Raw genomic sequence first — 21329 nt, 5'->3', positions numbered from 1 at the left:
AATTTCTAAAGTCTTTAAAAGCTCTGGCACACCTCCTTGCAAGGGTAGAGGGGGACTCTGTTGCAACAGAAAAATAAAGACCTTCCATGCTTTCACTAGATCCTGCCTCCACTCAATTTTCTCTGACACGAAAACAGACTTGGGACAGGCGGGGGGGGGGGGCAGGACACTGAATTCCTTGATGGAGAGTTGGGCTTTAAAAGCCAACCCCAATTTTTTACTATAACAGCATGTAACCTCTGGATAGCGAGTGGATTAATTAACTTGCCATTCTTCCAGAAGTAGAATACTGTGCAATATTAAAATGTAGCACACTCTTACACCTACAAAAATACATGGGGTTTTTTTGTGGCTTTGCATTTCCTGGAGTCACCACCATGACAAGAAGTTCATGCAGCCCTGGTTGCAATAGGTCTCAAAGGATGGGCTGTGGTGAGATGGTGACCAACAAGCTATGGCTCCTCCTGGTGGGGGATGAAAGGAACTTTTACAAAGCCGTCTTGATGGTACAGTGGTACCTCGGGTTACATACGCTTCAAGTTACATACGCTTCAGGTTACACACCCCACTAAGCCAGAAATAGTGCTTCAGGTTAAGAACTTTGCTTCAGGATAAGAACAGAAATCAGGCTCCGGCGGCACGGCGGCAGCAGGAGGCCCCATTAGCTAAAGTGGTGCTTCAGGTTAAGAACAGTTTCAGGTTAAGTACGGACCTCCGGAACGAATTAAGTACTTAACCCGAGGTACCACTGTAATTCTAGACTGGAGCAGAGCTGGCAAAACCCTTTTAGGTCTGTGACTCCTTTTGCAAACCAGATAAACTATTATGGGCATCACACAAGCCCAGCCACCAAGCCTAATCTCAGCAGGGGTAGGGGACCCTGGGGAAAACCTCTGCAGGCACATATGCATGCTGGTGACCCCTACACTGAAGGCAGGAATTTCCCTTAAATGACCTCTGTCCATCCCTGATTCAAAGAATAAATGTAAAGGGACCCCTGACTTTTCAGTCCAATTGCAGACGCCTCTGGGGATGCGGCGCTCATCTCGCTTTACTGGCCGAGGGAGCCGGCGTACATGTGGCCAGCATGACTAAGCCCCTTCTGGCGAACCAGAGCAGCACACAGAAACACCGTTTACCTTCCCGCTGGAGCAGTACCTATTTATCTACTTGCACTGTGACGTGCTTTCGAACTGCTAGGTTCGCAGGAGCAGGGACTGAGCAACGGGAGCTCACCCCGTCGCGGGGATTCGAATCACCGAACTTATGATGGGCAAGCCCTAGGCTCTGTGGTTTAGACCACAGCACCATCCGCATCCAGATTAAAAGAATAGGTTGTACCTAAACTGGTAATGAACTGAAAATAGCCCATAGTCTTAAGAGGAAAAGAAATACAACACAAGTACTGGAGAGCACCATCACACATTGGACGAGCTATGGGTTAATAGGGCTGTCCCTTGCCAGGTGAGGATTGGCCTTACTGGGACCCAGGATCAGGAATTTCTGGCTACTGGGCCAAAATACCTCCTGAGATGTGTGCAAACCTGGTACCCACCTACAAGAAATGTCTGACCTCTGTAATTGCCAACAGAGGTTTTGCCACCAAGTACTAAGTCATCTTTTGCAAAGGGATCAAATACTTATTTCACTCATTATAATGCACATCAATCTCTGACTTTTGTCTTCTGGGTTTCTGGGGGTTTTCCTGCTGTTATTCTGTCTCTCACAGCTACAATAAACCTACCATTAAAATTATGGACTGGTCATTTCTTTCTTAGAGGGCAAACGGGCAAATTTAACAGGGGATCAAATACTCCCCCCCCACCCCACTGTATGGTCCTGACATGTGTCTCCCAGAAGTTTGCCTAACCCTGTCCTAAACGGTGCCACAAAACTTACCTTACATCATAGTAGAACCGCCTCCTAACTTCTGGTACTTTTTAGGGGGCAATGACTGGCAGTGACAGAATACAAAGTTGCCCCTTAACACATCAGGACCACATGGGCAGCAATGGGAAATGTAGAAGGATGCTGGGACGAGGGCAAGATAAAGGTCATGCCAAATGGCTGTGGTTTGATAAAGGTTGCATGTAGATCAGCTCAAAGGCTGGCCTTTATATCCCACACTGTTCACCTGTTCAGTAGCCCTGTGGCCTCCGTTGAGTTACCTGATCCACATCTCCGCTGCAGAGCCTTTGCAGAGCCGCTGCTGATTTCCTTCAGCCTTTGCCATCTTCTCCCAATAAAGCCAAGAGTTGCAAGTGACACCACTCCCCTCTTTGACATCACACAATGAGGCTATTGTGATGTGGTGGCTTTGCCTGAGACACAGAGAGGGAGGGAGGAGAGCTGTGATTGTGAGGCATACCTTAGCTTCCCCACTCAAAGCTCACCTTTGAAAATTCCCCCCTCAGCCTACATCCCAGGCCAAGCCTCCTCCTCCAATTATCTTTCTTCCCAAATATTATTTCAGCTCATACCCCAGATTTCAGGATGTGACTCCAAAAGCTATTTTCCATCTTGCCTATTGCCTGTAATTCATAGGTAGGCAAACCAAGGCCTTGGGGCCAGATCTGGCCCAATTGCGAAGAAGAAGAAGAAGAAGAAGAAGAAGAAGAAGAAGAAGAAGAAGAAGAAGAAGAAGAAGAAGAAGAAGAAGAATTTTTATACCCCGCCCATCTGGCTGAGTTTCCCCAGCCACTCTGGGCGGCTTCCAATCGAGTGTTAAAAACAACACAGCATTAAATATTAAAAACTTCCCTAAACAGGGCTGCCTTCAAATGTCTTTTAAAAATAATATAGCTACTTATTTCCTTCACATCTGAAGGGAGGGCGTTCCACAGGGCGGGCGCCACTACCAAGAAGGCCCTCTGTCTAGTTCCCTGTAACCTCACTTCTCGCAATGAGGGAACCGCCAGAAGGCCCTCGGCACTGGATCTCAGTGTCCAGATAGAACGATGGGGGTGGAGACGCTCCTTCAGATATACTGGACTGAGGCCGTTTAGGTGTTGTACCAGGTGGGCCACTGCCCTGATTCAAGGCTATTCTTATGGCATACTGTTTAAATAACAGCCCCTTAGCTGCAGTCTGAACCAGGTGAATTTTCCAAAGAGCCTTCCTAGGAAGCCATTCACAGAGCACATTTCATTAACCTGACATGTTTGTTGTCAGGAGGACAGGAAGCCGGCACTGGTCAGTGTGGCGTCATTGTTAGAGTGTTGGACTATGACCTTGGAGACGGAGGTTCGAATCCTCACTCAGCCATGAAGCTAACTGGATGACCTTGAGCCAGTCACGATCTCTTAGCCTAACCTACCTCGCCTGCTAGCCTGCTTCCTAAAATATCACTGGTTTGCTCATTTCTTTATATAGGGTGCCTACATTCTGCATGTGCAAATGGCTTTAGATACCTATTAGGTCCATAAATTGCCATATAGCATATATTCAACACAAAAAACAGCGACAATTTATTGTTGACAAAGGACATCTGGTCATATAAAGGGCCCCATTACCTTCAGTAGCTTAGGGCCTCGTCAAACTTAAATTTGGCCCCGACATCGGCCATGCAGCAGTGGCTGATGGGAGTTGCAGTCTATGAACACCTGGAGGGCCGCAAGTTCCCCACCTCTGAGCTTCACCAAGAGAGCATCTGGGGTTGTGCAGGACACAACAACCTGTAACCAAAAAATAATTCTTGGTGCTGCGACGTTGCACACTGTGACACTATGCTGGGAGGAGGCGCTGCAGGCAGTTGTTGCACTCCAGGAAATCTGCAGCAGAAAAAAAAGAAACACAGACCCCTTATAGCAAATGCTGCAGCAGGTGCTGTGAGCAGGGTTGTTCCACAGGAAGCTGGACAACTGAACATGGTGCTTAGATATCCAGAAATGTGGTTAACTGCCTTGGGTAGGTGGGTGGAGCTGCCATCTGTATGTTTGGAGAACGATTAACAGATCATCACCTGGGTTGATCCTCCTCCTAAGGCAGGAATGTCCAAAGTCCGTTTCGGGGGGCCTAATCCATCCCGCCGGTCAGTTTAATCCGGCCCCTGTGGGATTAAAAAAAGTTCAACAACTTGTTTTAGTTTGGATTTTTTTAAAAAACAAGATGAAAAAAGTCATGTTCTTTGTAATTTTGCAAAATATACTTGAAAGGTACTCCCTGATGTTATTCTTTTCTTTTTCAAATGACCAAAGATTCTGACGGATTTTTCTGAGCACTTGGGGTCAAAAGAAAGTCATTTAAATCCACAATTGTTGAGACACTTCATTTCGAATCTGCTAAACAGAGCAAGACAGAAGATGATGACAGGTGGGTGTCCTGCCCCCCAATAACATAAACCCTGGCTATACCCATGGAGTCCAGCAACACTTGCAAGGCCACAAGTTTCCCATTCCTGTTCTAGATTCTCCGAAGCCTAGTAAGATCTGAGCTCCCATTGCAGCCCACACAGCTAAGCAGAAAGCTGTGCTTGAGGTCATCTCCAGGCCACTGCTGGAATACAGAGCTAAAGGCGAACGAGGAATATCCTTTAATTGCTGCCACAGTGTTCCAGCACCATATGTTCTAGTTGTGGTGGGCAAGATGGTGGCGTCGGAGGAGCGCAGCGCCCTGGCTGCAAGAGAAAGGCTCCTCCTCTGTGCATGGGACCGATGCATGGAGTCGCTGGTGGCGGGCGAGGTGGGAGCTTCGGCTAAAGCGTTTGTGGCACTGTGGGCAGGCGTAGGGGCGCTCGCCCGTGTGGGTGCGCTGGTGCTCCAGGAGCCGGGCGCTCTCGCAGAAACGCTTGCCGCACTGGGCGCAAGCGTAGGGCTTCTGGCCGGTGTGGAGGCGCCGGTGCTGCGCCAGATTGGAGCTCCAGGAGAAGCACTTCCCGCAGCAGTTGCAGGCATAGGGGCGCTCCCCGGTGTGCATGCGCCGGTGCTGCCGCAGGTTCGACAGCTGCGTGAAGGCCTTAGGGCAGTCTGCGCAGCGGTATGGCTTCTCCCCCGAATGCGTGCCCAGGTGGCGCATCAGGTGCGAGCTTTGGCTGAACCCTTTCCCGCACTCGGTACACATGTAGGGTTTCTGGCCCTCGCTGGAAGAGATGGGGGCAGGTTTGGTGGGAAGCGCTAGAGCAAAGTCTCCCACAGCCAGTTTCCTGTGACTTAGTTCCAGGCCAGGCCTCTGGGTCTCCATCCCTCCAGGAATGTCTTTTCTCGACAATGTGCTTTTGGCGGCAGAGGTTTCCTGCTCACGTCCCCTCCTGGCATCTGCTGGGACGACATCAGTGGATCTCAACTTCAGGAAAAAGTAACAAGACGTAAAATTAGATGCAGAGAAACATGGGAAGACTGGTTCACATGAAAGCCCTGTTGGATCAGGCCAAAGGCCCATCTAGTCCACAATCCTGTTCTCACAGGGGCCAACCAAATGTGTGTAGGGAGCCCACATGCAGGAAATGAGAGCAACAGCACTCTCCACTCTTGCAATGCCCAGCAAGTAGAATTCAGTGGCATACTGCCTCTTATCTGGCATTTTATTTTCCTCCCCCCCCCCCTGAAATTGCTCCTCGGTGCACAATGACAGCAATACAGTCATACCTCGGGTTACAGACGCTTTGAGTTGTGCAATTTCTGGTTGTGCACCACGCCAAACCCGGAAGTACCGGAACGGGTTACTTCTGAGTTTCAGCACTTGCGCATGCGCAGAATCGCCGAATCACGACCCGCACGTGTGCAGATGCACCACTGCAGGTTGCAAGTGTTGCAGGGTGTGAACGTGTTTCCTGCACGGATCACATTCGCAACCCGAGCATCCACTGTAATCTAATGCATTAATAAAAGCAAAATAAAAGCCATAAGCGCGCGCACACACACCTTCAATAAAAACTAAAAGACATCTGCTAAACACCAAATACAGCTCCTTCAAAATGGCAGGGCAAGCAAGGAAGTCTTAACCTGATGCCCAAAACACTGTAATATGCAAGTCGAGCCTCTCTAGGATGTTCCAAAACCAGGGAACTGTTTCAAAAAATGCCCCCTCCTTTGCACAAGCATAACACACTTCAAGTGATGATTTATTTTGGGAGGTGGGGGTGGTCAGGACACCCACTGGTCCTCATCTTCTGGCTGTCTAGCAGATTCGGAACGAAATGTTTCAACAACGTTGTTTCAAATCACTTTCTTTTGACCCCAAGTACTCAGAATGAGCTCAAAATCTTTCTACAATTTCTGCTTTTAGTTCAGTATTTTTATTTATTGCATTGATGCTGCTCCCCCGCTCCCCCCTGGCTATGCCCATGCCCCCTACCCCTGCCACATCCTCCCTGAGTGTGCCCAAGCAGCCCCTGCCTCGCCCCCCAGCCATCTGCATAAGGGGTTCGTCTTCCCTTTCCCCGTGTGCCATCAATCCCTCCCTTGGCACTCGCAGCGGGCACCGCTCTCCCCCAGCTTCGCACAGTCCCTCTGACCTCGCTGCTCAAAGCGGGGCTTGAGCGGGCGCCTCCTTGTTCCAGCAGCAGGGGGAGGTAGGGGGCAGCCCAACCTGCATCTTGCTTGGGGGGCGGGGGAAGGGGGGCATTGGGGATGACGGCGGCCAGGGAAGCGGAGAAAGGAATTGGACCATCTGCAGCCCAGAGCTCAGCTCAGGCAGCCGCTCTGGCCACAGGCAGGGATGGCGCCTGGATTGCTCCATGGTTTTAACCCCTGGTTTTCTCCCTAAGTCTGGGCATGCTGTTGGAATTTTTTTTATTTTATTTTTTTGGGTGGGGGAAGGATTTGAATGAGGTGCTGCGCTTTAAGCAGCTCAAAGACAGGCAGGCATTCAGCAGGTGTTGTGTGCCTTTCCTGCCCTCCCCCCTTTCCCTCCTGCCCCCAATCAGAGAATTGTAGACTTGGAAGGAACCCCAAGGATCATCTAGTCCAACCCCCGGCAATGCAGGAATTTCAGCTAAAGCATCCATGACAGATGCTATCCAGCCTCTGCTTAAAAGCCTACAAGGAAGGAGAGTCTACTACCACCTCCAGAGGGAGACCGTTCCGCTGTTGAACAGCTTACTGTCAGAAAGTTTTTCCGCATGTTTAGTCGAAATCTCCTTCCTTGTAACTTGAAGTCGTTGGTTCGAGTCCTACCCTCCAGAGCAGGAGCAAACGAGCTTATTCCCTCTTCCATGTGACAATCCTTGAGGTATTTAAAGATTGCCGTCCTATCTCCTCTTCCCCAGGCTAAACATACCCATTCAACCGTTCATCATAAGGCTTGGTTTGCATATTGTTTTCTCATATTAATGAATTATGAGAGTGCTGCAGGAATTTATGTATAGGTTGGGGGGGGGGGTTGCCCCTCCAGCAGACATCATGCGCATGCAGCCCACTACCAAAATCAGCACAATCGCTTTTGTGATTTGTCCCCACAAAACACTTTCTTCCTATCTATTCAAAGGGCCTTTGCTGCACGATACCAAATGTAACAATTCACTGATAAATGTATCTATGTACTGGCTCACTGGGAAAACTTCAGAAATTCATGTAGACATGTGAGCTCAGCTACTCAGCAGCCCCTCTGCCTGAGTGATAATCCCTGGCATCCTGATACCTGAGTGCCAAACAGGTAGCCATTCCAGAAATAAGAAACCCAGATGAAGACAAAAGGGTGTGATTAACTTGGCTGGGAAACAGGGAAATGTAAATATCTTTTTTGTTACACTTGATGGGTGTTTGGTGGAGGGCAAGGAGAACCATGGGGCAGGGTCCAGGATGCTCAAATTACTGCCACCAGACATCCCCTTTCATGAGGTAACTGTGATGTATGAGAATGATGTAGTTTGGGGGGTGTAACATGGGGATTAGCAGCTAATAAAAGTTTGGGGACTCTTTTGTTGGGGCTTCCATCTTGTTCCACCTCGTGGCAGGTGGGAGTCCTGTCACGACAGTCTTCAATAAAGACCAAGCCTACTGGCTGCTGTTTTGCTCTGGTATTCCTGGCTGGTGTCCTTGTTTTTTTGTCCAAGGGAGCCCTCAGATTTCTCCGTTAACAAGAGCTGTGTTGAATATATGTCAGGCAGGCAGGAACCCTACCAGGGCATAAAAACAAAGCCACACACCGAAAATGGCACAGGGGTTGCTTTTCCAGATTGTGAGAGGGCTCCTGTACCCACCCATCTCCAGAGGAGGGAAAATTCTACCAGATGCAACTTCTCCTCTCATATGAAGGGTTGGAAACAATCCTTTTTCAATGCAAGTTGTTGTTGTTGTTGTTGTTGTTGTTGTTGTTATTATTATTATTGAAACCTGTGTATGTGGTTGTGTATGTATGCACAGGGCCAGTCCCACTAGTAGGCAAGCAAGGCAGCTGCCTCATGTGTGCCACATTGCCTGCCCCATGCCCACTGACTGAATGTTGCTGCCTGCCGGTGCAATAGGTGGCACTGCTGGTGCAGAAGCAAAATTCAACTGTAGGCCCATTTGGCTTCCATAGGTGGAATTGTGTGTGTTCCGTTCTGTTCTCCACAGGCAGCAAAATGTCTTGGGCCTTTCTTGTCTGTCGTTGTATATTTCACACATCCAGATGGGTGAGCCAGTTTGATGCAGTGGTTAGACAAGGACCCCAGGAAACCAGATTTAAAATCTTCGCTCGGTCATAAAGCCTTGAGCCAACTCCCAATAGTCTCTCAGCCAAACCTACCTCACAGCATTGTGTATGTTGTGGGGAAGTGTGAGTGGGTGTTGAGGGGAGCCACCTTGAACTCTTTGGAGGAAAAGTGGGGTACAAACAAAGTAAATAAACACAGCATCCATGTACGCACCATACATTTAAAGCACACCACCCTCACAGAATGGTAAGGTTGGAAGGGACAGCAAACGTCATCTAGTCCAACCCCCTGCAATGAAGGAATCTTTTTGCCCAACGTGGAACTCAGACCCACAACCCTGAGATCAAGTCTCATGCTCTACAGACGGAGCTATCCTGGAAGCTGTACCGTAGGTGTGTTGTTGTTTTTAAAAGGGTGATGGGAATTGTAGCTTCTGTAGAGGGGGTAATCCATGGTTTTCATTATTTTTTTCTAGGGGCAGGATGTGTTTTAAATGGGCTTGAAATGTATGACTTGTATGCAGCCACACACACACAACAGATAGCTCTGTTGGAGGATATGAGAACAGAATTATATCATAAACCATTCATCTGTCAGATGAATGCAAATATATTTGCAAGGATTCCATTTTTAAAAGACAAGAGCTTTTTTTTTTTTTTTAAAAGAACATCTCTTTCCTTTCTTCTAATTTAGATTGGTTAGTCCATGGGTAGGCAAACTAAGGCCTGGGGGCCGGATCCGGCCCAATCACCTTTTAAATCTGGCCTGTGGACGGTCCGGGAATCAGCTTGTTTTTACATGAATAGAATGTGTCCTTTTATTTAAAATGCCTCTCTGGGTTATTTGTGGGGCATAGGAATTCGTTCTTTTCCCCCCTCCAAAATCTAGTCCGGCCCCCCACAAGGTCTGAGGAGCAGTGGACTGGCCCCCTCCTGAAAATGTTTGCTGACCCCTGAATAGTCTCTTCCCCACCCCAAGTGGTGGAGCTTCAGATTCTACCTGTGTGACTCATTCTGGGTTACCCACCCAAAACTCTCCCCGACTGGGGATAGGTTTCTCCAGGATCAACATTACCCTTGCTGCTTAAGCACACCTGGAGCTCCAGCTGCTTTTCCTACTCTGTGAACACCACAGAGTGTTTAATGGAGAGAGAAGGGGCAACTAACTAGCAGTGCAATGCTATACATGCCCATGAGCAGTAGGCCCAAGTTCAGTAAGACTTCTTCTTAGCCGAATATAGAATTGCAGCCTTAGGAAAGTAGTTTATTTAAGGAAGTTACTTACTAATTATAAGTGGGTAAAATACCTGAGCTTAAAATAACTGTTCTTATTCAGTTTGTGCATTTCTAAATGCTAACAAGTCATAGGCCCTAAACAACACACATGCATTTATTATATGGCAATAGAGTGAAAGAAACTGCTGGTCGTTATGAGGAAATCACAGGTTTTCCATTAATCTCCTGGGAGCCTTCTTCCTGGCAAGTGAGGAAGATTGGCTTCTCCCAAGTCCACAATCCTGGATTCTAATTGTCAGCCCACATTACTCTCCAATCTGCCTTTCTCCAGCCTGCCGCTGCTTATAAACTGCAACTACCGGTATTTTCCCTGCAACTTGTATCAATGCAAACTGCAGTTCTGAAACCACCTATGGTATTGCCTTCTGCTAACTACCTAGAGCCAAGGGCAGGGCTCCTTCCATTCCCCGGCTAGCACCTAGCCCTAGCTTTGCTGATGGCTTTCTTAATGGTCATCACCCTCCCCTTTGCCCTCTTATAATGGCCCATCCCTTCAATTTCTTGAACACCGAAAAACTGGTTTGGCCTGTATTTTGATGCTGCTAAATTCTACTGTCTGGCACCCAGGAATTACAATGAAAGGAAATCTCACTGTCACACATAAACCTGCCATCTCCATTAGCAGAAGCAGGAAGTGGCTGTTAACTTTTGAAACAAAGGAGCTAATGAGAAGTACCAATCTTTTGAGTGGCGTGAATTACAATATATTCCTTGTGGAAAGATGGAGTATGAAGAATAACTGTACAAAGCCCTAGCCCCTTTTCTTTTTTTAAAAAAAGAGAGCCTCCACGAAGAAGTTTGCCTTCCTTTTATCTTGAACATGTTTATTACAGTCAGTGGGCTAGTCCACATTTCCTATAAAGCCTGGGTCTGAGTGGTTTTCTGCTTGCCCCATGCTTTCTAGGCATGCGTCCAAGTGCTTCTGTCCTCGCCCCACCACGTTCCCCTGGAAAATCCGTGGTTTAGTGCTAAATCAGAACCAATGGCAATATGCAGAAAACCCAACTGCTGCTTGTTCCAATTCAGAGCTAAACTGCGGGTTTTCCCTGAGGGCAGAGGAAGTGTGGCTGGACCCTGTGTTAAGTAAAGCAAGAGCTTCACCAGCTGATGGGTTAAAAATAACCACACAAAACACTCCTGCAAAATTCTCCGAACTTTTAATATGCCTTGAATGAAGCCATGGAGATTACAGGGTGAGATGTTAGTGAGAGATTTGTGGGTGAAGAAATATAAACGGCTGTTGATAATAAGGGGAAGCTACAGATGGAAAGGAAGAGCACCTAAAACGGCTAAAATTCCTGTTAATTGAAGTGTTTTGACTATCTAACAACATCCAGACAATTAGAAACAAAACAAAAACGGGTGTTCTCCTTAGTGCTGTCACTCTGCTTGCTCCAGTCCAGGGACAGAGGCACCAACATGCTGACCCCCACAGAATGAAGAGAGATGATCTGGGCTTGCCAGATCTAGGCCAGAGATCGTGTGCGAACTGAAGAAGAGCTCTGCTAGATCCACCCAAAGTCCCATCATAGTCCAGCATCCTGATCTCAGTGGCCAGCCAGATACCTATGAGAAACTGAGTGCAACAGCCTTGCAATTTTCTGCAAGTGGTGTTCAGAGGCATAATACCTCCAACAGCGTCCCTTTAAAAGCTAAGGAGAGTCGGATCAAACCAAAGACCGATCTAGTCAGGAGTCCTCTTTCGAGCAGCGCTGGCCAGATGCTTCAGGAAAGACCACAAGCAGGTCACAAAGGCAAGAGCATCTCCCCGCTGTCATCTCCCAAAGGCTGGGACTCATGAGGCACGCATGCTGCTTTGGAACATGGATGCTCAAGGCATCCACTGATAGGCTGTTCCTCCATGTATTTGTCCAGTCCCCCTTGAGAGCCCGTGGCAACTTGCATCATGCAACAATGAATTCTGTATGTTAAATGTGAAAGTTATTATTTAAGTCCTGTGTTTCTTTGCATCTTCTACCAATCAGTTTCACCGGATGACCTCAGGTCCTAACGCTGCCAAAAGAGAAATAAAAACCTATCTGCCCACTTTATTTACACCATGCATAATCTTGTAAATATCTACCAGCCTGCTGTAGCATCTTTCCTGTTCTGAAATCTCCCCCATATGAGAGCAGCAACTTGCAAGTGATCTCAGAGCCCTCAAACTTCCTATTTCCTTCAGGATGTCCTTGGTGAATCACTGATATCTCCTGGGGTTTCTGGACAAATTTCCTTCTCTCTTCCCTCCTCCTTCAATACTTCATCCTGTAAATAGTCTACTTTCCTGGCTCACCACCAAATTGTGATCCAGAGTTTCCTCGCTGTTCCTGCTGAACCTCCCACATGGAAGTGATACAGTGGTACCTCGGGTTAAGTACTTAATTTGTTCTGGAGGTCCATTCTTAACCTGAAACTGTTTTTAACCTGAAGCACCACTTTAGCTAATGGGGCCTCCCGCTTGCGCCACCGCTGCATGATTTCTGTTCTCATCCTGAAGCAAAGTTCTTAATCCGAAGCACTATTTCTGGGTTAGCGGAGTCTGTAACCTGAAGTGTATGTAACCTGAAGCGTATGTAACCCGAGGTACCACTGTACTTCCTTTTCTATCTCTGTTCCTTCCAAATTGATGCTTGACCCTAGATGTTGCTGAACTGCATCTCCCATCAGCCCTAGCAACAATGACCAATAGCCAGGGATGATGGGAATTGTAGTACAGAGGGCTGAAAGTTCCCTGCACCTACTTTATATAGTACAGTGGTGCCTCGCAAGATGAAAAGAATCCATTCCGCGATTCTCTTCGTATAGCAGTTTTTTCGTCTTGCGAAGCAACCCCATTAGCAGCTAAGAGGATTGGCGCTATTAGCGATTTAGCAGCTTAGCGGCTATTAAAGGATTAGCGGCTAAGCTGCTAAAAGGCTATTAGTGGCTTAGCGCCTTTGAAAAAAGGGGGGGGGGAAAGCGGGGGGGAAAATGGCGAGACTCGCAAGACGTTTTCGTCTTGCAAAGCAAGCCCATAGGGAAATTCGTCTTGCGAAGCGCATCGCAAACGGAAAACCCTTTCGTCTAGCGGGTTTTCCGTCTTGCGAGGCATTCGTCTTGCGGGGCACCACTGTATGCCAAGGAGGAACAGCACATCCCACACAGCTCTGAGGCTCCTTGGAGACAAGGTTCAGTTGCAGCCAGCCTTCGACAGCCATCTTTCTTTCCTGACAGAGCTACATGTGCGATTCCATTCTGTGTATCTGCTGAGGGCCCCCTCTGTCTACCCCACTGTTCTCTCCCACTTTCTGCTGGAGTAAAAATAGCATTGCAGTTGCTGCATTGGCTGCAGAAGTTGAAAGAGACTCTAGCAAAGGGACCAAAGGAGTGATGGTATGGGAGGTGATAGTTTTGGCAGTGGTGCAGTCCGGTCATTTTAGCCTTTGGGCCTAATGGTCTCTTGGGAACTCCTCTCTTTAGATATTATAAGGGTAACCAGATGTTCTTCAGATGTTCCTCAACTCCCATCAGCCTCAGCCAGCACAGTCAATGGCCAGGGATGATGGGAGTTGCTGTCCAACATCTGGAGGCCACCACATGGGCTGCCCCTGGTGTATTACTTCACTGACTCAAAACTGTGGGAGGAACATCAGAAGTGCCATACTGGGTCAGACCAAAAGCTTTAATCCCACACTGTGTTTTCACATAGGAAGCCCATAAGCAAGAAATGAGCAAATTTGAGATTCCCAAAAGCTGGTATGCAGAGGCAGACTGCAATCCTGGAGGCAGCACACAGCCCTCATGGTCAAGAAACCACTGACTGCCCTCTCCTCCATTAATTTGTTTAATCCCATTTTAAACCACCAAGTTGGCAGCCATCTATACTTCTTCTAGCAAGCCAGCTCTTCTGCTCTATCTGCTGAGTAAGGCCAAGGACTCCTGCCCTGCTAACACCACTGGCTTTAGGACTTTTAAAAGGACAGAGCAGGGCTCTGTACACACTGTATATTTAAAGCACCTGACCTATCCCCCAAAAATCGTGGGAACTGTAGTTTAAAGGGTGCTGGGAATTGTAGTTCTGTGAGGGCTAAAGTAGTTTCCAGGATTCTTTGGCGGAAGCCCTGTGCTTCAAACGTATTATGTGTACACAGCCTGGATCTCTACGTTGCAACCAGGCAACCTTGCTGTGCTGGGATATTCTGTTCTTATTCTCATTTCTGTCTTTTTAAAACACACAAACACACACAGGAAATATGTGCTGTGGTTCTAGCTCTGGACCACAGGGAAGATACACCTTTCATCAGCATCCCATTTGTGACTGATTATGCTCTATGCCGCTCCCCAGCCAAAGCCCCCCCAAGAAAGCTCACAATTGTACAACATATAAAACCACCACCAATCACTGTATATAAACCATTGAAAACAACAAGCTAGAAAGGAGCAACTAAGCAAAAGAAAATGTTTACAAAAATGGCAGAGCGTTGCTGTGGAGAAGAGAAGTCTACCCAACTCCCTTAACCTCCTCCTTTCCTTTTAAATTGTTACTGGAACATTTCCACACTTGAGGACCGCTCGGGGGGGGGGGGGGGACTGATCTAAGTTGGCATTGGCGATGTCACGGGAAATATCCGGTTAGTGTCTGTGACAGTTGACACAAATTGCATTTCAGACAGCCCTCCAAACTGCTAGCTTGGGAAAGAAAGCCACGTTCCCCATAACACTGTGTTGTGGTTTGAAAGAAATATCACCTAAAGCGGAAGTGCTTTTTGGAAGGAACATGTTGGGATCTCATGAATGGCCCTAACTCGACTGTGGCGGGAGGGTGGCACCCCTGAAGTACCTTTCGCATTAACAGTGCCCCCCAGCCCCCCACAAGTCTCCAACGAAGCTCATAAAATGCGGGGTGCCAGCCAACTCTCCCCTCCTCCTATCTGTCTGCAGCCACAGTCTCTTCACTGAGCAAAGCGTCGGGCAAGAAAGGCTGGTGGTTTGCGACCCAAAGCTTGGTTCCCTCTTCAAGGTGGGCACTTGTAAGGTCTCACAAGGACCATGTGGGTTTTCTGGTGTGTGCTGAGGCCGGACCTTTGCCGGAAACTCTTCCCACATTCCGTGCAGTGATAGGGCTTCTCCCCTGTGTGGATTCTCTGGTGGATGGTGAGGTGGGAGCTGACGCTGAAGGTCTTCCCGCACTCGTCGCATTTGTAAGGCCTCTCCCCAGTGTGGATCCGCTGGTGAAGGATGAGGGTGGAGCTCTGGCTGAACCTTTTCCCGCACGCTTGGCATTCGTACGGCTTTTCCCCCGTGTGGACCCTCTGGTGCTTGGTCAGGTGAGAGCTCACAGAGAAGCACTTCCCGCAATCCACACATTTGTAAGGCTTCTCTCCGGTGTGGATGCGGCGGTGGAGAACAAGGGTGGAGCTCTGGCTGAATCTCTTCCCGCATTCGTTGCACTCGTAAGGCTTCTCGCCCGTGTGGATCCTCCGGTGGATGGTGAGGTGGGAACTCACGCCGAAGCTTTTCCCGCAATCGGAGCACGGGTAGAACTTATCGGCAGGATGGGGGGCTCTCTGGGGCTGGGCGACGCTGTGCCGAGTTTGGGCAAGGCTCTCCCCACACTGGACACACAGGCTTGGGCCAGGCCCCATATAGACCCGGGGCGGGAGACTGGGGTTGCCTTTTGGCAATGGAGGAGGAAGAGGCGGCTTGGCCCATCCTTTCCCGGGATCCTCGCTTTGCTGCCCAGCCTGGTTCTGGCCTGGGTAAAGGGAGCCTTCAGGGCGTCCTGGAACCTGCTTCTGTGTCGGCGCAGCCTCTGCACCTCCAGGCTGGGGATTTGGGTTCATGGTTCCTCCATCTATCAAAGGAAAGAGAGTGAAGCAAGCATGGGATAATTTCCACCCCCTTTTTGCTTTGTTTCAACGTTTTATATCTGAATGGTTACCTTACCTTGTTGGTCTGATCATTTGCTGTTTTAAGTGGTGTTACCAACCTGAGATATTTGGACGGATGGATGGGGGGCAGGAGTCAAAATAACTAAATAAAACCCATTTGCTGGTGCTGTGGTTTAAAAGCATCGTTCCATACAATAGGTGAATTAGACCAACCCAGACCCAAGAGGTAGTGCTGGCTGACACTAATATTAACTTCTAAGTCCTGACATTCCATAGCTTACCAGCAGAATTCTATGGGAATTCCACCAGAGTTTTTGGGTTTGGCCTCCACAACTATCAAACGCTCCAAATATTTCTGTGATGTAGGACTGCTGACTATACAGGGACAGGAAATTTTCTCCTAACTTTCTATCTTCTCTCCATCTACCACAAGATGGAGTAATCCTAATCTTCTGAGGCTTTTCTGTGAGCTTACTAAAGAAGTGTCCTGACATATTTTCATTGGAGAGAGTTTTGCTGGCTTAGCAACACGCAGCCTTCTAGATTTCAAAGGAACTCTCCTGGCCTGATCAAGAGTTCCCTGCAATTCAAAAGGCTGCATATTCTTAAACCAGCAGAAGTCAATGTCGCCATACGTTTTTGGACCTCTGGGATCTCAGGTTTGCAATAGCCATCTTTACTACTTAAAGCTGATTTTATTTGAACTTTTTTTTAATATAAAAAAGAAGTAAAAAAAGAAATAAATAAAAAGAAAAGTCCTTACCTAGTGAGAGTAGAGTCCCATAATTGTCCTGCACAATGTCCCTGTAGACAGGTCTCTGGCATGGGTCCAGAAGGGCCCACTGAATCTCAGCAAAATACATCAGTCACTTCTGCAGAAGGCTGTGGCCTCTGAAAAAATAAGTTTCCCCTGCTCAGAATCCATCACCAACCCTGCCGCTTTGGGCCTGTAACGTGGCCTTTGCTGGACAGCATTAGCCCCCCTGATCTCAAAGCTACAGGATTCCTGCGGCCCTCCTCTCTCTCTCTCCTCTGCAATATCAATCCTGCTGCGCCTCCCGTCTCCCTGGCAAGGCTGGTGCACTTTTAACAACTTTGGACGACGTGCAGAAATTCAACAGGTGAAGAAGACTTTCCTGGGCCGATTTCTGCACGGCGTGCACAGCTCTTAAGAGGCACACGAGTCCTGCCAGGAAGGCGACGGCGGCGGGTGGAGGAGGACGAGGAGGAGGAGGCAAGCTTTCCTACTTCCTCTACCAACCCAGCCCAAGGTCTGCGTCATTCTCACGTCTTGCAAGCTCTCCTCTTGTTTATATACGCGTAGGGAAGATCCGGGTGTGCGCCCCCCCACACCTTGTTGGAGGGGGGGAGCGGTTCGTTTGGAGAGCAGAGGCGCTGATGGAACGGCGGTGCGTTGGCTCCCCGCTGTTTGTGATAGGCCCCCCCTGCTCCCCGCCCCCCCCTTTTAATAAGGAAGTTGCCTGGCTACGTTGCTGGACTTTTGGCTGGCTGCCCAAACCCCAGTCGGCGGGAGTTACCTGGAAGTCTCTGGCTTCAGGATCGGGTCCTTGAGAAGCTGCAGAGTTCGCGATCTCTCCTTTAAATGATAATATTAAAAAGGGTGGGAGGGGGGAGAGAGAAAAGAAAGAAGTGGGGGCGGGGGAGAGAAAAGCAACCGAGGCTGATAAAGGTCTCTCTCTCCCTTGAGGATGCGGCTGGAGAACGAGGAGATTTCTTAAAACTGGAGGCTCCCGCAGCCCCGTCGGGGTGGCGCCGGGTCTGGGGTTGCTGCTGCCGCTGCTACGCAAGCAGGAGGAGGAGGAGGAGAAGCAGCAACAACAAGGCTCTCCGGCGCTGACCTGGGAAGTTCAGCCCCCAAAATCGTCAGCGGGAGCAGCAGCAGCAGCGAGAGAGAAAATGAGAACAGTCGCCTCTTTCTCTGCCTCTCCTTTTTTTGACAATGGCCAGAGCCCTCTAGCGGCATCGCTTCTGTTTTGCAAGGCGGAGCAGCCGCCCCAAACAAGAGGCCGGCGCGGAGCCCCACTTGCCAAGCGCCGCGGCGGGGCCCGAGGACCGAAGCGGAGCCCGGCCGACGCGCAGCGCGGACGGGGGCGCTGGGCGAAGCCGAGGCGGCTTTCCAAGGGCTGAGCGGGATGCAGTGGGAGGGAGGGCTGACTCCAGCGGGACTCTCCAGGTTCACGGAGGGGACATGTCACTGAGTACCAAATACCTGTGCCTGGACAACGACGAGCGAGCTTCCTGGGCCTCCGGATGCACGTGCCTCTGGGGAGCAGGGTGCTGCACTAGTTAGACGGGCCTCTGGTCTAACTGGCAGTGCATACATTTAATAAATAAAATAAGTAATAAATAATCCAGGCTTAAACATCATTAGGCCAGAGGGGTATTGTGCACCCAAGACTGGCATGGCATCAGAAGAAGAGAATCCCACTAGCATCTTCTTCAGGGCAGTAACCCCCCTAATAATAATAAAAATAAGGTATTCCATATTTAACTTCACTCCTATAGATCCCTGCCCTGCAGCTGCGCTACTCGGACAGGCACCCTGCAGGTGCATTTAATACTTAAAAAAAAATAAAAATTATATACCACCCTTTATCCGAAGATCACAGAGTGATTTGAATTTTTTTTAAAAAATTGAGAACACAAAATATATAGCATAGTCACAAACCAGAACCTCCGTCTAGTTTAAAAGGCAAGGTATTTTTAATTAGCCAAAGGCCTGGTAAAAGAGGAATATTTTTGCCTACTGCCTAAAGATATGTAATGAAGGCGCCAGGCGAGCCTCATGTTGCCGCCCTCCGGACCTCTCAGTGGAGGAGGCACACAAAGAAGGGCCTCAGAGGATGATCTCAGGGTCTGGGTAGGTTCATACGGAGAGAGGCAGTCCTCGGGGTATTTAAGGCTGTTTAAGGCTTTATAGGTCAAAACCAACACTTTGAATCTGCCTGGAAATTGATTGGCAGTTGGGCCAGGATTGGCGTCATATGTTCAAAGCATCTTGTCTCAGAGAGCAACCTGGCCTCTAAATTCTGCACCAGCTAAGGTTTCTGAACTGTCTTCAGAGGCAGCCCTGTGTATAAGGCATTGCAGTAATCTTAACACTGAGGTCCAGGACATCCACTGCCACACCTGTAGATGTAGAGCAGAACATATTGAAGGCTCCACGGAGCCCAAGAGCACACACCAAGCATCACAATCTGGAAATGATCATCCAAGTAGGACCTGAACCACTGAAAAGCAGTGCCTCCCACCCCAACTTGGACATCTGCTCCACAAGGATACGATGCTTGATATCAGAAACTGCTGAGAGGTTGAGAAGAATTAAAAGGGACACATTTCCCCTGTCTCTCTGCCAAGAGAGGTCATCAGTACAGGGTGACCAAGGCAGTTTCTGTGTCCAAATCAAGCCTAAATTCTGATTGAAATGGGTCTAGAAAATCAGTTTCTTCAAAGAGTGGGTAGATCTGGTCTAGCACTTAATTTCAAAGTGTTGGTTTTGTCCTAGAAATGGGGCTCAGGACCCGTGTTTGCAGAATGCTCTCACCAAGGAACTCTGCCTGGTGCCATCATTATATATTTTCAGGTGCCAGGCCAAAACCTTCCTTTTTAATCTGGCTTTTAACTACGGTAGGTGGGATGTTTAAATGGATACCCTGCCTCACTTTAATGTATGCATGTATGTATTGTTTTTTGTAAGTCATTTTGAGCTTTGAATTGCCATGGCAACTAATAAATGTATTTTGTTACGTTATGTGTTTTCATTTTGTATTTTTATGCTGTAAACTGCCCTGTGGTCTTTGAATGAAAGATGGTATATAAATTTAATAATAATAATAATAATAATAATAATAATAATAATAATAATAGACTAGGCTTTCAGTGATGCAGCTCCAGCCTTTGGGATGTTACCAGCTGAAATTAGACAAGTGTCTACTACCTTAGTATCTTGATGTTTAGGCAGCTTTTTGTTAAGTGAAATTAACGATGCAATTAAAATTATAAAATTAACCAAATACTTGTAGACCTGGTTTGATTGCTTTTAGTTTCTAGATTCTGTATTTTGTCTCATTCTACATCATTTCTGTAGCTTTGGTTGCAAAATGGTTTACACTGACAGCAGGCAGACACCAACGTTGTGTTCTTTCTGGCATCTGCTTAAAATATTTTTGTTTAGGCAGGTCTATCCAGACATGTAGATGTTGATGTATTTTAATGGGTTATTCTTTCTTTCTTTTTGCTGACCACTAGTTTTAATGCTTTCTAATCACTTGTGTCAGGGGTTCAGGAGCAGAGGCAAGGGCAAGGAAGGAAACAGAGAGCGAAGGGGAGGAGGCAGAAGAAAGGATGAGCGATGACGACGACCCGAGATCTCCGAGTCTCTCCAGTGAGTCGGAGGATTCACAGAAAGGAGCACCAGTGGCCAAGGCAAGGGGGGAGTTTAGGGGGGCACCCCAGGGAGATAGAGCCAGAGGGGAATCAGAGGAGAGCAGTTGGAGATCGGGTCCAGCGTCACCGCCAGAGAACAGGGAAGAGGAAAGGAGCCAGGGGGCAAGCGCTGGCAGCTCACAGCAGGAGGGAGGGCACGAGTCAGGGGTGGCCACACCTCCATCGGGGAGCGAAGAAACGGTTAGACGGAAGGTGGAAGGTTGGGCGCGCACGCCAAGTTCAAATGCACAGGAAGGAGGCGCAGTAGGCAGCCCGGAAAGAGAGCCGGGTCCTAAAGCCCGGCGGAAGGAGACAGGAGAGTCCGGGGGGTCAGCGTCCGAAGAATCCCGGAAAGAAGAGACCCAGGGGGGCAGAGGGACCCAGAGAAGAACAGTCAGGCGGAAAAGGTGGAGCAGGGCTAGGATATTAAGTTGGTGTACGAGGGGCGGAGATTCAGACGGAGCTTCGCCGATCTAGCTACTAGACGTAGGGTTGCACGCAGCAGCGTGAGAATGGAAACTGTAACTCAATAAAGACTTTTACTTAATGACCGTTGGCTAGCGTGATCCTCTGTGAGCTAGGATCTTGAAGCAACCCTGACAGTAAGCTCCGTCTCACGTATTGTGGGCATCTACAGCCTCGAGGAGAGGAGAGAAGCAGGTGCCTACGAGTGAGCTCACGAACGGCAGCCGACATGACGGCTGAACAGCAGATAGCGGAACTCAGAGAAGCAGTGTCACAGCTGAATGCCGAGGCTCTCGCATCCAGGAAGAGAGAGGAGGACGCAGCTGCCGCCTACAGGGATCTCCAGGTCAGGTTGGAAGTGCTTACGAAGCAAGGGCAACAGACACCCAAACCAGAGGGGATTGGGTTGGGGAGACGCACAGGCGGTCTGGTCTCTCACTTCGATGGGAACCTGCAACAGTATCCCAATTTTAAAGCAGACGTACTGTGTGCACTGCAACTGCTGAGTAAAGATTTTAGAGATGAGCAAGAGAAAGTGGGGTTCATCATGTCTTATTTGCATGGGGATGCCAGAGCATGGCTGCGCAATTTATGGAGGGATAACGATCCGGCGCTCCAAAATGCGAATGCCTTTATTAAAGCGATGGATGCGTGTTTTTTATCAAGCATTGACGTGGATCT

The 21329-nt window shown here is 48.6% G+C and overlaps 1 protein-coding gene across 1 annotated transcript; it reads right to left on the bottom strand.

Annotated features, from left to right (window-relative positions):
- Window positions 1–4078: 4078 nt before the first annotated feature.
- On the bottom strand, window positions 4079–18373 carry LOC114582768 (uncharacterized). Its single transcript, XM_028704025.2, has 4 exons — window positions 17276–18373; window positions 16501–16628; window positions 14895–15700; window positions 4079–5073 (listed from the first exon to the last, which is right to left on the bottom strand). The coding sequence occupies exons 2-4, from the start codon at window positions 16598–16600 to the stop codon at window positions 4567–4569; spliced, it is 1413 nt and encodes a 470-aa protein (XP_028559858.2). The 5' UTR covers window positions 16601–16628; window positions 17276–18373; the 3' UTR covers window positions 4079–4566.
- Window positions 18374–21329: the final 2956 nt, after the last annotated feature.

Source organism: Podarcis muralis, chromosome 13 (genome assembly GCF_964188315.1).
Source record: "Podarcis muralis chromosome 13, rPodMur119.hap1.1, whole genome shotgun sequence".
In the NCBI taxonomy this organism is placed as follows: Eukaryota; Metazoa; Chordata; class Lepidosauria; order Squamata; family Lacertidae; genus Podarcis; species Podarcis muralis.
The sequence above is the reverse complement of the archived record's forward strand: the minus strand, read 5'-3'. Positions and strand labels throughout refer to the sequence as shown.